At 41.6% G+C, this 13,404-nt stretch overlaps 1 protein-coding gene across 1 annotated transcript; it reads right to left on the reverse strand.

The window, feature by feature from the left end:
- Window positions 1-252: 252 nt before the first annotated feature.
- Window positions 253-8,512, reverse strand: LOC105566912 (glycylpeptide N-tetradecanoyltransferase). The gene is made up of 12 exons (XM_012021309.1): window positions 8,352-8,512; window positions 7,384-7,616; window positions 6,978-7,305; window positions 6,741-6,911; window positions 6,488-6,668; window positions 6,155-6,418; window positions 5,922-6,077; window positions 2,535-2,821; window positions 1,752-1,963; window positions 1,149-1,575; window positions 511-721; window positions 253-417 (listed from the first exon to the last, which is right to left on the reverse strand). The coding sequence occupies exons 1-12, from the start codon at window positions 8,426-8,428 to the stop codon at window positions 253-255; spliced, it is 2,712 nt and encodes a 903-aa protein (XP_011876699.1). The 5' UTR covers window positions 8,429-8,512.
- Window positions 8,513-13,404: the final 4,892 nt, after the last annotated feature.

Consider the following 13,404-nt stretch of genomic DNA (forward strand, 5'->3'; position numbering starts at 1 on the left):
CATTTATGGCTCCATCAAGTCAATCATTTGTTAGACGGCATTTTATCTACAATTATTTATATTTACAAATGTCTTGTATCTTGCTAGGTACGCAACAACAAGAATCTACAAATGTAAATGCGTTCGCTTTAAAGCACACTGAATCGTGAGAAGTTCAATCGCGAATTAACGATCAAATAAATAAAAAAAGAAGACTTTGTATTGAAGACAGTGCAATTTTTTCTAAAAAAAAATTAGCAGTTCTTCCACCGCTTAGAACCGTTTGATCCGCTTTATCGCCGGTCCCAGAGTCTCTCTCACGTATTGCTGCAGGTCCTTGCATTTCTGTTCCGTATCCGTGTCCTCGGAACTACCCCAAATGATCAGGCCGTCGGCACCGAGGTTTGCGATCGTGCTGAACACATTTTCCGTATCTTTCTGTGTAGATAAAGCCTCGGAATAGATATACCAATGTCGACGTAAACACTTTTTAGTTTTGAAGAATTTGAAAAGAAATTTGGAAAAACTTACGTTACTCAAAAAGTGATCTCTGCGATCTTGATACTTGAACCAGTAATAGGGTAGAATTTGTTGCTGTTTGTACCAACTTGTTTTCGCCGCCACACGTAACGCCTCCGACACTCTGCCCTTCACGAAGCCCACTCGATCCTCTTCTTTAATCTCCTGCCTCAAGTACACGGAAGGCAAGTGCGTGTCCTCGAGCGTGAAGAGCCAAGACATTCTACGGAAATTATTGCCGTAATTAGCACCGATATTCCGGGTGCTCGACCGTGCTTTTATCGCCTCGCGCGATTAGATAACGCGCTGCTAACGAAACTGCAGGTTACTTTTTAACGCCCTGCTATCCTTGACATTGACCTATTTAGGCATAAACATCGTAATCTTAATAAGCGATCCATAATCGTCTTGTATCCGGAATGACGTCATTATCGTAAATCAGCCGGTGAATTAAGCTCATAAATTCTTTTACCCGGCGCGGTGGCGAAGCGACACGATAACACGACCATCATGTTAAGCCGCGAGGATCGCGAGATCATCTCGAGATTTGTACATTCCATGTAATGACACGCTTACATATATACGCATACTAAATTATGCAAACGCTATCAGATGTCGGATTATCGATCCCCCTCGGACGTATCACTCACTCGTCGTTCTCCACCATGGCCTGGCGGTCGCAGTGTGCGGTGCGCTGCCCAGGAGTCTGATTGAAGCAATGCGGATAACCGTAATAGCCCCATGCGGCCTTAGGCCGAAGCTTCTTTGCCATCTTCAAGGTCTCTTCCATAAATATTCTGCCGTACTTTTCGAAGCGACGCTTCGCTTCCCTCTTGATGGCTCCGTCGTTCCAATTGGGATGTCTCTCACGTTCCAGCTTTATGGACAGGGTTTTGTACGGCTCGAGAGAGGCCCAATTTTGTCGGAAGATCGGCCGCCAGCTCTCGAAGTCTATAACGCCAATACCGCTAAATGACCCGTCGGGGATTTGCTTGGTCAAGTGCTTCTGGAACGTCTCGAGGTGTTTCTTCAGATCTCCCTCTTGAGGAACGCCGCCATTTCTTTTTGTCACGACTCCTGAAAATGCAAAAACTTATTAATTCGCTAGTTGCAAACAATTTTGGAAAAATTTTAAAAATATTTTGAAATTATCTCATTAGAATTATTAACAGATATCCTTGAAAAGTGCTTCCAAAACGCGTCTTTCCTGGATAATGGACAATTTTCCGTGATAAAATGCACTCTTGACTCACCAGTTTTATCGGTTAACAACGCTGGAAACATTCCGGGATCATAAAGGATCGCGATCTCTTCACCGCGAAATCTATCCATCGTATTTTGACGAATTCCAAGACCCCTGAGATTGTCGAACGTCAAGCCGTACTGATGGCACATAAAGCTGGGCACGTTCCAATAAACGTCGAATTGCGGCGGGTTGCCTGCCCCGGGGGTCGTTGTGCCCAAGCTGGACAGAAACACGAGGTGACTCGTGAGCGTGGACGATGACACCCATTAGATAAGATATTTTCGGTCGGATCCTTTCGGATGTCTCTCATTTACACGATTTCTAGGATTGGATTAGCAACCCTCACACTAATAACGTAACGGTATATTTAAGAAGGAAACGCGACGGAAACGATTAAAAATATAATTTGCACAAATGCAAGTGAATTTAATACATATTTTAATATATGGAATTGCGAGATATTAAAAAATTATTTTTTAAAAAGTCATATCTCACAGATATCAAGGAAGGACGACAAATTGCTTGGAAATTGATAAAACTAAAATACATGTAATTATATGTGTATCTAATAGATGTGCGAGAAGGTCGGCGAATTATTTGAAAATGAAAACAATGTTATTCCTTATTCTTACTATATTTCTTTATTAATAATAAACACGTTTCATCAATAAAACGTCTTTATTATTGATAAAAATAAATACGCTTATTATTAATAAAAATTAAACTGCTCCTGAATAACGTTCGCAATTTTGAGAGAATCGAGGAACATGACATTCTTCAAGAGAGATACCCAAAAAAAGTGGCGGCCGCGACAGACACGAAGGCAAAAATCGGAGAGTATCGGACTGGTAGCATCGTGACAGCCCGTGGTCCGCGTTTGGACGATGGAGTTTCGCAGCAGGATACCACAAACTTCGGTGGTAACGAGCCTCTCGTCGGTGAATTACAAACTGGCGTTCGAACGTTTCGGGAGTTGTGCGATATCGAGGCGCCACTAATTAATGAATTGGCAATAGTGGTGCCAAACAATGGAAGGGTCTCTGCGCGAGACCTTTCGACAGTGATGAGACGTTTACGTCGTTAGTACACTAAGTATGCGACTGAATTCCGCTCGATTTCAGGCCAGTATTTATTCCACATCGTGCGTCTCGTGTCTTCCCCACCTACTCTGGCTCGTCCACGCCTCGTGGTGTTATCTGGCTCCGGGTATTGTTCGATGATTCGACGTTTCCGCTTTTTGCACACATCCCTCCCCCTTGTTTTTTCCCTTTTCTCGCTTATTATTATGCCGCAGTACAAAGGGCACGTGAGCGCCCGCGAGTAACTATTGCGCTTGATGAGCATCTATCGACATTGCTATTAACACGACTCGAGATCGATACGAGCCTGTCTGGTCAGGCGCTTCCTGAATGATGAAACGCGTAGCCTCTCGCGAAAGAACGTTCTCTTTCTTTCTGTTTCCATCATGAAAAACTTTCCGTCACTTTAAAGCGATCAGAGCTAACAAGTAGTTAACGAGTGATTATGATCAGACGGCCGCCTCCCACAAAAGGAATTTCTTCGAGCTTCTTATAGTCGCAAGAAATACTTTATTGTAACATTATTTCTAATGAGAAAAGAATACTAAAGTAGAAAATAATAATTCAATAAATAATATACTAAGAGATATGTTTTTTGTAACCATTTACTACCATGGGTAGAAATATTTGCAGGATTGGGAAAGTTACTCTATAAAAGTATCTAGTTGCAAGTTACCAATTCTGAAAAGTAACGCGTTACAGTTACTCAAAAAGTAACGAGAATCATTACTTTGTAGTTACTTTCTTGCAATGAAAGTAAAAATATCAAATCTGCAGTTGAATTGTAAAGTGTCGATAAAGGCCTAATGCGACCTGTGAGGGTTTAAAATGTATATAAAGTAACTATTAAATTAGTTACTAGTTATCGAAAAAATGTAACTGAGTTAAGTTACAGTTACAGATGGAGAGAAAGTAACAAAGTTAAGTTAGAGTCACAACAAAAAGTAACTGTAACTGTAACTTCGTTACAAGTAACGAGTTACTTCCCAACCCTGAATATTGTATAAAAGTATCGTGGTTATCTTTATCATTACCGGAAACGACTCTTATGCTGCACAATTTTTAATGGAAAACGTGACTTTGCAAAAAATTGATAAACGTGTTTCATGTTTTTGTTATAATTTTTTTGTTATTTGCGACATAAACTGCAAGAGGAGATAAAAATCTAAAAGTACAAAAATTGTCGGAGCACTGCGTGGATTAATAAGTGATTCAATTGATAAATATTCATGTACACAAAAAAGCGTTATCATATTCATTGGTATATTATTTAGCGCATAGATATTATTTACGCGGCACTCGGTACAAAAATTAACGAACATATAACAGTTTTGCCAGACCATATATCTTGTTATTATTGGCTTCCTCGTAAGAAAACCACGTCACGTTCGCAGGTATTACAGCAAGCCCCCATTTATTGTATCCCTGACTCAGTTTTTTCTGCCCGTCGTTTAGCCCCGTTGCATTAACTAAGGGCCGTCGTTTATATCGGTTTCACTAGAAATTTGAATATACTTAGATGCAAATTTTGCGCGGGTAGAAAAAAAAACTGTAAACAAGCAGTAGTTATACTCGGCCCGTATCTGCCGATCGTTAGCGATATCGTTGGATCGATCGTTTGTAGAATATGTTCGCTCAAGGTAGAACGGTATCCGTGTCCACCTGCCTATTCAACGCCATTGATCGATCGTTCGAACATACGATGGGTCTGCAAACTTCTCGAAGGTCCGTCATTATTTGGACGTCATCTCCCTATCTTAGATAAAAGCGAAATGTAAATTTTAACTGGTTAATCGCTACGGGTACTTCACCAGGTTCTCTCTCTTATCTTCGGAAAGACCTTGCGCGTCGGTCGTGCGCCAGTCTGTAACACGATGGTATGCTCGCGATACTCACGACGATGATAAAAAGGATACCGTTGCGCAACCTTGGTGTCTTGGGGCATATAAAATGTGAAAATTAATCCTTTATATCACTTTTCCTCTACTAAAAAAGAAAATTCATATAACGCGCGACGTAATTATTCTGCAAACACATGCGAACTTTGCGAGGTAGAACTTGGGTTTTTTTGTCGGGATCGCACTGTGTAATTTTCTTGAAAAAACAAAAAACACTCATATATTGTGCGTATGTGTGCGCGCGCGTATATGTATATGCAGCACACACCCTATTCTTTTTATCAGATCTATTAATTTCTTAAAACGAGGTTAAAGAAATACGTTTGATACTGCAATCAAATGGCTGTTTTTCTTTTAGACATTTCGAGACTGGTTTCTTTACATGTGTTTTGTTACCACGTATCTAATCGGAACTAGGGACGAATCCTGGGTTATATAACTCCGAGTTCTACAGACGCTATATAGGTTGCTAATAATGAACAGCGTGAAAAACACTGTTGAGAATAAAAACAACTTATTTCACGTGGATGAAATTAATGGGGAGAAGAAAAAACGTGAGAAATAGTAAGAGAAAGTGGGAAGTAATTATTTTCAATAAATGTTATTTTATTTTTAACTCGCCTGTCACTCACATTCCGGCGTACGATGTCTAATTAGCCGAAAAAGTGTAAAGGAAAAACGGATGAAGTTTACCTGGCGTCTAATGGCTTACATGATTAGAAATCGAAAATCCTCAGATGATTACGGGATGGCTTCCCGCACAATTGCTATTAGTTGCATAATGCTTATCTACATTTGTTCGAATTACGCAGATACGTATATACACGTGCGCTGTACAATGCACAATTTCCATAATAATCCCGCGATCAAGTATAATCCAATCTAGAATCTTTAAAGGCGCCAATGACAAAAACAAGAGCGATTTTCGAGGGATTGAGTTATCCATTCGGTCCTCGATCCTACAAGAAAACTCAGATACCTTTCGACCGCTATAAATATATTTACGTAGTCCTATTGGTAAGAAAGATCAAGGTTGCCCTATCTCCGTCTAACAACGCCATTCTTTAATGCGTTGCCACACGTCTCCTGTTCGCTCATACTTAACCAATATTTCTTTCTCTCTTTCGAGACCAAACATGCAAAAGATCTTTTCTCTTTCTTTTTCTTTTTATACAGCGATTCTCTGAACTAAAAAGTCTACTGGAGCACAAGACCAATCTTGCCGGGTGTCATACTGGGGCAACGCCAATTGTATAGATAGTATTGAAGATTGCCATCGCCAATCCCGAATTTGAGGGGCTCTAAAAACTCCTTGTTATCCATGAGATCCAACGCATTAAATACATCAAACCCCAACTGCAAATAAAGACTATGTTACATTCGGTTCTTATTTAACAAGTGCGGTAAATGTAGGAAATAATAAGTGAACTTACATCGCGCGCTGATATCAAGGCATCCATCATTAGTTCGAGCCATGGCGTTGTAGTAGACACATTGTAGAAACTATACGCGGCCTTAAGGGTCTTGTGGGTCTGATGGTGCATAATGGAGCTCGGCAATGTATAATAACTCACCATATCGGTGATTTTCCCTTCCTTCTCCACAACAAAGCTATTAATAATGCCGGTTTGCGGCAAAAACCAATGTTCAAACTCTTCGACTGAGAATACTGGAGCGAGATCGAACTTCTCTAGATACTGTAAGAATAATATGAATATAGATGTTGTAACGAGCAAGTGTATGGAGAAGTTCTGTCTTACACTTACTTCCGTTAATATCTTATGCGCTTGTGGTATATCCGTGTAAACCAGCTTCCTGAAGCCCGGTACTTTCGTGTTCTCTGGCAGTTTGTATAGCTTTAAGGTTCTCTGCATCGTCATGTTGCGAGTGAGATGAGAGAACTTGATGTCAATTAATTTCTTTGGATTTAACGATCGATGCCAGTACCTGATACGTAAATGTCGGTTAATTTACAGTTGACCGAGGGGAATAGATTCTCGTATATTTCTCGATAGTGACCTGCACGTCGCGATAGGTTTTGGTAGAACGACTCCGGCAGTGTACACAGCTTGAAAGATACCCTTCAGATTTACTCTCCTTGTTATTTCACGTATCAACACAGGTGCTACTCTCTTGGATCGCAGCTTCTTGTGCACGCACAGAAAATTAATCTCCACCATCTTTTGGGAGCTGAAGGCGTTTTTAGGAAACGTTACGTTGCGAAATGGGATAATTACGCAGGCATACGATACTCACTGACTGTAGACACGTAAAGTAGCTGGAATAGCGGAAATAAAACCGACTAGACGTCCGCTCTTGCTCACTCGCACGCCGCAGTGCCATTCCTTGCACCAGCCAGGAGGTTGCAACGCCCATTTCAAAAAGTCCGGGGGATAATCAAATCTGAACATTGCGTCGTCGTCTTCGACATAGTTCTCCGAGAGTAATGTGTACAGTTCCGACAAGACCAGAGGATCGTCCAGGTTCAAAGTGTCCCATTGAAAATCGGCAGGTAGCGAATACGGCTCCGCTCTAACAGAGGTCTTGTCGGGCTCAATTGGCTCGTTGCGGACAATTTTCTCATCTGGAAACCAATAGCATTTAGTTTAGGAAAATTATAACGATAATGTAACATTTTCTTCTACGTGACTTGACAGTTTACCCATTTTCGGTACAGGCTGCGTATTCCAAAATTGATAAGGCTTTTGCATTGCTTCCTCCTGAGTTTTGGCAGGTTTCTGTTGCATATTGAATACCTCCATTGCCATCTGGATATCTTTTATAGAGATATTGCACGCGCTCGGCATCTCCTTATCCTCCTTATTATTGTTATGATTTTCACTAGCTGCGTGCGCCGTCTCTTTCTTTTTCTTCCGAGCTTCTCTCTTCTTGGAGCTGCGAATAAATTGCAAGTTTCTCAACGCCACGCGGATATAACTTTCAAGCTAAGCGCAGCGGATACGCGCGGTAACGTTAGACATTGAAAACTTCCTCTCGGCGAATTGGAACGCCATCGTCCAGTGTTACAAATATTTTTTAAATTATGTCTGTATTTTAGCTACCTTACACCAAAAGCTAAATGTTACGGTTCTTTCTTAAGGCCTTCACACATAAAATTCCGTAAGGACGTAAAACGTAAGCAATCAAACGTAAGAAAATCAACAGATTGGATTTGCCACTGCTTGCGTTATTGCCAGACGTTCTCGACTGTGATTGGTCGATTTTCTTATGCTTGCGTTTTACGTCCTTACGGAATTTTATGTGTAAAGGCCTTTACTATTTACGCCCAGGCTTACTCCACGCATCGTAGACGACGCATTACAGCGGAATTACATGGTGCGATTGCAAGCCGCTTATGGGAGCGGACGAGCGGGCGCGAAGAGGTCGCGTCGAATAGAATCGAAATCGCGAATGGCGAAGGGAAGCCTCGCGTTCCACGCCGAGTCCGCGAGCGGAAAATCGTCCGGGTAAACCGCCGAGAATTACGTGGCCGCGGTTCGGGATTACTCGCGGGCCGAATATAGGTTAAGACGGGGGGGCGGCGAGACGCGAGGCGGAGCCTGGTCGCGATCGCGGCCGGAAGCGGATCCGCGGGCCCCGGGCGGCACCAGGCGATCGTCTGCCACGTACCTCTTGTTCCGCGCGTCCTTCTCGTGGGCCTCATCCTTCTTGGCCTCTCGCTCCGCGGCCTGGCTCTTCTCCTCCATTTTAATATGGATTTTTGTCTGCCTCCGAGTCGCCGCGCGTACAGTGACGCTGCTGGAAAACGTTGCCAGATGGAGGGACCATTTCCGCGCACGCGCGGTCGCGCGCGCGTTAGCAGACGCATCGCGACGCATCGGGCGACATCTGTAATCCTGCAATTAAAGCTGGTTATCGACCGATCTTTTATTGCAAAACTTTCAAACTATTTCGACCACAAATGAGAGGAAAATCCTCGGGAAAATCACTAGAAGCAACTACAAACGATTCTAAAACACGTGGCGCAAATAGATACGAAACATCTCAATTAGAAGTCAAAGTAATTTTTTTAACCTTTGTTTTTTTACGCAAAATCGGGCCGTAGCAGCTCTCAGGCTTCTTTCTGATCTAATCTAATCAGAAAGTTTTTGCCACAAGTATAAAACGGGCACCTGGAAAAATTGTAGTTCGTCATGGTTGATAATATAGTGTCCGCTATATCCCACGTCGGTTACAACGTGCGCCCAAGCTTTTGCCGCGTAAAAATTCTCTACAAATTACGACAATTTCTATCTGGAACTTGCACAATTGCAAGTCGCCACACAGTAGCTTCAACGTTCTCGCGCGCGACACACGCCAGCGAGGCGTATTCGCCAATTATTTCCGCCGTTAACTTTCAGGTGCATTTGAATTCGAGATCGTTTCGCGCGCGGCCGTAACTGCTACGAGTGGCGCGCAGGCGCGCCATATTGTACGCGGTACCGCACGGGAACGGTCGCTGTGAAATCGCACGCGTTGTTCGCGATTTTTGCCAGGTAAAAGTGCGTTTCGCGTGCGAATCGACGTCGGGAGTGTCGCGCGCGACGCCGGGCGTCGTTGTGACGCGCGGCCGAGGTTCGGGCGATCCCGATTAACGGCGCTTCCGCGACTGCAAGCCCGCGTCCCGATTCTCGGCCGGCGCGCCATATTGCGATCTCTTTCTATCGTAGGGCGATCGAACCGAAATGGATCGCACGATTCGCGACCTCTTTCTATCGCAGGGCGATCGAACCGAAATCGATCGCTCGATTCGCGACAATGCTCCAGCGAGCGGACACGCCGCGGTCAACTTTTTGAGGTAATTCAGTGGCGGATTTCTGGGTTTCTGCGAAACCGCGGCCACTCGCCCGATTTCGCCAACGTCGCCTAACTTCGACCTTATTGTTGGTTTAAGGACCGACCTACAATGATGAATTGTTGGTCGTTAGTCAGAAGTACGTTATAGCGAATTTGATTGCTCGCACCAGTGCGCACTGAGTGCACACTAAGGCTTATTTAAGTCAATTATTAGGCCCGGTCTACAATGAGTTGTTAGTCGTTAGTCAGAAGTCGGAATTATATGTCGGTCCTTTTTCTTCCACCCAGAAAGGAAAAGGATCAACATATAGTTGCGACTTCTGACTAACGACTAACGACTCATTGTAGACCGGGCCTTATGTTTCCCTAGTAGCACAATGTATTGGCGCAATATTGGGAAATAATGTGAATCTAGTATTCCCAATATTGGTCCAGTATTGTGAGATGGACGCCTTCTCTAATTCAGCCGATATGGCTATTTAGCAATACTGATCTAATATTGTATCAATTCACGCGTGATGCGCGCAATGCATTACTTAACATTGTTATTCACCGAATGTTAAGTAAGGATAAATAATGCATTATGCGCATAAAAGGGACCGCATCCTTTTAGTTAACTCATTCTTTGTCTTTTTTGCAGACGCTCGAAAGTTATGAAACCGCTGGAAAGACCGAGCCTTAGAAAGATACGGGGAATGAGCCCAGCCAAGACTCAAGTTAAACAACGTTGAAGAAACCGGAGGCTTCAATAGACTCGTGTTTAACCGAAAAGCCACGCCGTTGCATGCGGTACATCGCGTCGGTAGTACAAATGTGGTGAGTTCTTCGTCAAGCGAATCTCGCGCAACTAGATCTTGCACGAAAATAAAATGTGGTATGAATAATGCTGAGAAAAGTATCAAGCAAGTCTAAAGGCTGGTCTACAATACATGGAGTAAGCTGGAGTAAGCTGGAGTAAGGAGTAGGAGTATAAAGGAAATAAATCCATTTTATTTCTTACTCCTGCTTCAGCTCTTAGGCTTACTCCCGGTGAATCAAAATGCTATCAATCATGGCATTTTGATTCACCGACAGTAAGCCTAAGAGCTGAAGTAGGAGTAAGAAATAAAATGGATTTATTTCCTTACTCCTACTCCTTACTCCAGCTTACTCCATGTATTGTAGACCAGCCTTTACGTCGCGCACGAATATATTTTATTATCAATAATTCTATTAAGGAAATTTCATGCAATCGTAGCATTAATAATGGTCGAATAAAAATGGTATATACAAGTACGGTATGTTACATCGCCAATGCGACAATTCCATTAAATGACTTTCGTGCGATCGCAGCGTTCAGATCTCCACAGGTACATGCACGAATCATTTGAAATGTTAATGGGCAGCGATCGCGATATTCTTTGCCGCAATTCCTGCGTAATTATTTTGATTAGAAATAGCTATAGTTAATAATCATCTGTTGGTTTCACCGTGAATTTATTGCCCTATAGTGAAAAATTTATTGCTGGGTCGTGTAATTGTTGCGAAAAAAAATTTATGATTGAACTTGGACGTTGAAAGCCTACTATCTCACATTAGAATCCTATCTCCTGATAGAGGACTTTCCTTTAAACACAGTGATTGCGATATTCCACGCAGGCCACGATAGCTGTCCAATTATTCTGATACGTTAAAAGATTAAATAGCTGTAGTCGGCATTTCAGGCATTACGTTTTAAAAAATTACATGCGCATGAGTTAATTAAATTATGAGATAGTAATTAACAGAGATTGCGATATTCCGCGTCGGCGGCGATACACCGTTCATTTGTTCTGTAGACTGAAAAGTAGATATTAAATAGCTGTAGTTGGCCGCATTAGTGACACATGTAAAAAATTATGTGTATCTTCATGAGTTAACAAACCTGTTAAGTGGTAATTAACAGTAATTGTGATATTCCATTTTGGCCACGATCACCGTAGACATATATTATCTTTGCAGAACAATACCTACTGTAAAAAAATTAATATCGTTATTTCTTAATTTCTAACAGTGCATGAATTTTTAACACGCATGAATTAATAGCGGGACGCATAATCCATTGGTAATTTTATCATTGTGCAGTGCTAAACTTTCGTATGCGTACGTAGTTATGCAATTAATGTTGCAGTCATTATTTCTATGATATTGCAGGCATGAGTTAATTGACAGATATAATAGTAATTGGCATCCTTAATATTGTGTAGCGTTAATGCATATTTAGCCAATAGTTAACGTTGTGGTGGTTGCGTCTGTATGTGCACGAATTAATCAAAGTACACAGAGATAATAGGCAGTGATTGAGATATTCTCTATTAGCCACGATCGCTGTTTAATTGTTCTGTGGATTAGAATCACAAAACAGAGTTGCAATAGTAAATAGCAAAGTTGTAGAATTGTACATATAGTTGTCATATTAGTAAGAGAATGCGCGAATCAATTTAAATATTTGACAACAATTCACAGTATTAATACTACTGCGTAATTTATATCACGATTGCAAACGTCTGTCACTTGTTACATTTGAATTTCAATCAGACTTTAAATTAACTCGAGTGAAAATACGTATAACCGACCGATATTTATTACACCTAATAAGAAAACCACCACTGAAATGAATAATATTAATTGGGTTGCACGAGATCCCAGATAAGACAATATTCGTCAAAGTATTGTATTGATCTTGAAAATTTTTATCTTGCCTCGGTCTCGAGTGAATTTTAACAAAACTCTTGTTTCGTTTTGTCCGATCTCGATTTTTAAAACCTCAGAAATTTGATAAGGTCTTAACAATTTTGTCTTGGTATTATCTTGATAATTAATAAAAAATGTACTCATCATGTTTCGAAATTTGAGACAAAATCAAGACAACATCAAGACTAGAGAGTCTTGGTGTCTCGTGCAATCTTAATTAACTTATGATTATGCTTATGATTTTGCATTTTATTTCAGATATCATAACAAGTGAATTTGCCATCACGTTCCATTCACACATGTCCATGCGTGACGTTGGAAAATTTTCTTTGCGCTGTCTGCACCATAAAAGTACATTCTACGTGAAAATAGGCATTTTGAAAGTAACAACGCATTGAGATGGTGCAATCTGCCGTGTTCCCGCATAATTCACGCTTGCTGGGCAGCAGTGAGTGGATAAACGGCCGGTCCGCCATGGCGAATCAATTAAGGTGAGTAACGCTAATTAGTCGTTACTGCGCGACATTCGAGTAATTTGTGAAATTCAGTCATATCGATTCAAAATCAAACTGCCCAGCGTTATTAGTCGAAAATGAACAACGGTGTAATAGCGGGCGATCGTTACGGCGTGTTAATTGGCGCGCGCATAATTAACCGCATTTTCTCGGCCGCGTAATGGTATAGTTGAATTCCGGTTTGTATCGAGGTCAGCGATGCCAATGTGGGTAATGTTTGTATAATACTTGTATCGATCATGGGCGCATATCTTTTGATATTATTTAATAATTAATTTTGTACGTAACATAGTTTGTGCATTATGTATTACGAGTGGCACAGTATTAAAATAATTTTTATAATATAACGTAGAAGATTACGTTGAAAAGTAAAGAAATAATGATATCTCGTTCAAAGAGATATAATCTCCGAATAATTAGTAATATGCGGGATGTCATTACAGCCCATCAATCTCGGAACGTATCGAAGATGATACGGCGTGCACAAAAGGGTTCGTCGGTGTGTGCGATTGCAATTAAATGCGGTTTCCACTCGTATCCATGTGACTTGATGGACTCGAGGCTAGAGCGTTTCAAGCAGAAATTAACACTGATGGAACAGCTGATGGTGGGAGTTGTTGCGGCGGCGCTACGTTTTCGGTGAGTAAATTTATTCAATT

Source organism: Vollenhovia emeryi, unplaced genomic scaffold (assembly GCF_000949405.1).
Source record: "Vollenhovia emeryi isolate VEMERY1.0 unplaced genomic scaffold, V.emery_V1.0 DF939142.1, whole genome shotgun sequence".
Classification (NCBI taxonomy): domain Eukaryota; kingdom Metazoa; phylum Arthropoda; class Insecta; order Hymenoptera; family Formicidae; genus Vollenhovia; species Vollenhovia emeryi.

Coding starts and splice junctions, on each gene's coding strand:
- LOC105566912 (XM_012021309.1), bottom strand. CDS start 8,428: ATGGAGGAGAAGAGCCAGGCCGCGGAGCGAGAGGCCAAGAAGGATGAG. Junction 6,912..6,977: donor ACTTTACGTGTCTACAGTCA/GTGAGTATCGTA, acceptor AAACGCCTTCAG/CTCCCAAAAGATGGTGGAGA. Junction 722..1,148: donor GCCATGGTGGAGAACGACGA/GTGAGTGATACG, acceptor TAATTTCCGTAG/AATGTCTTGGCTCTTCACGC.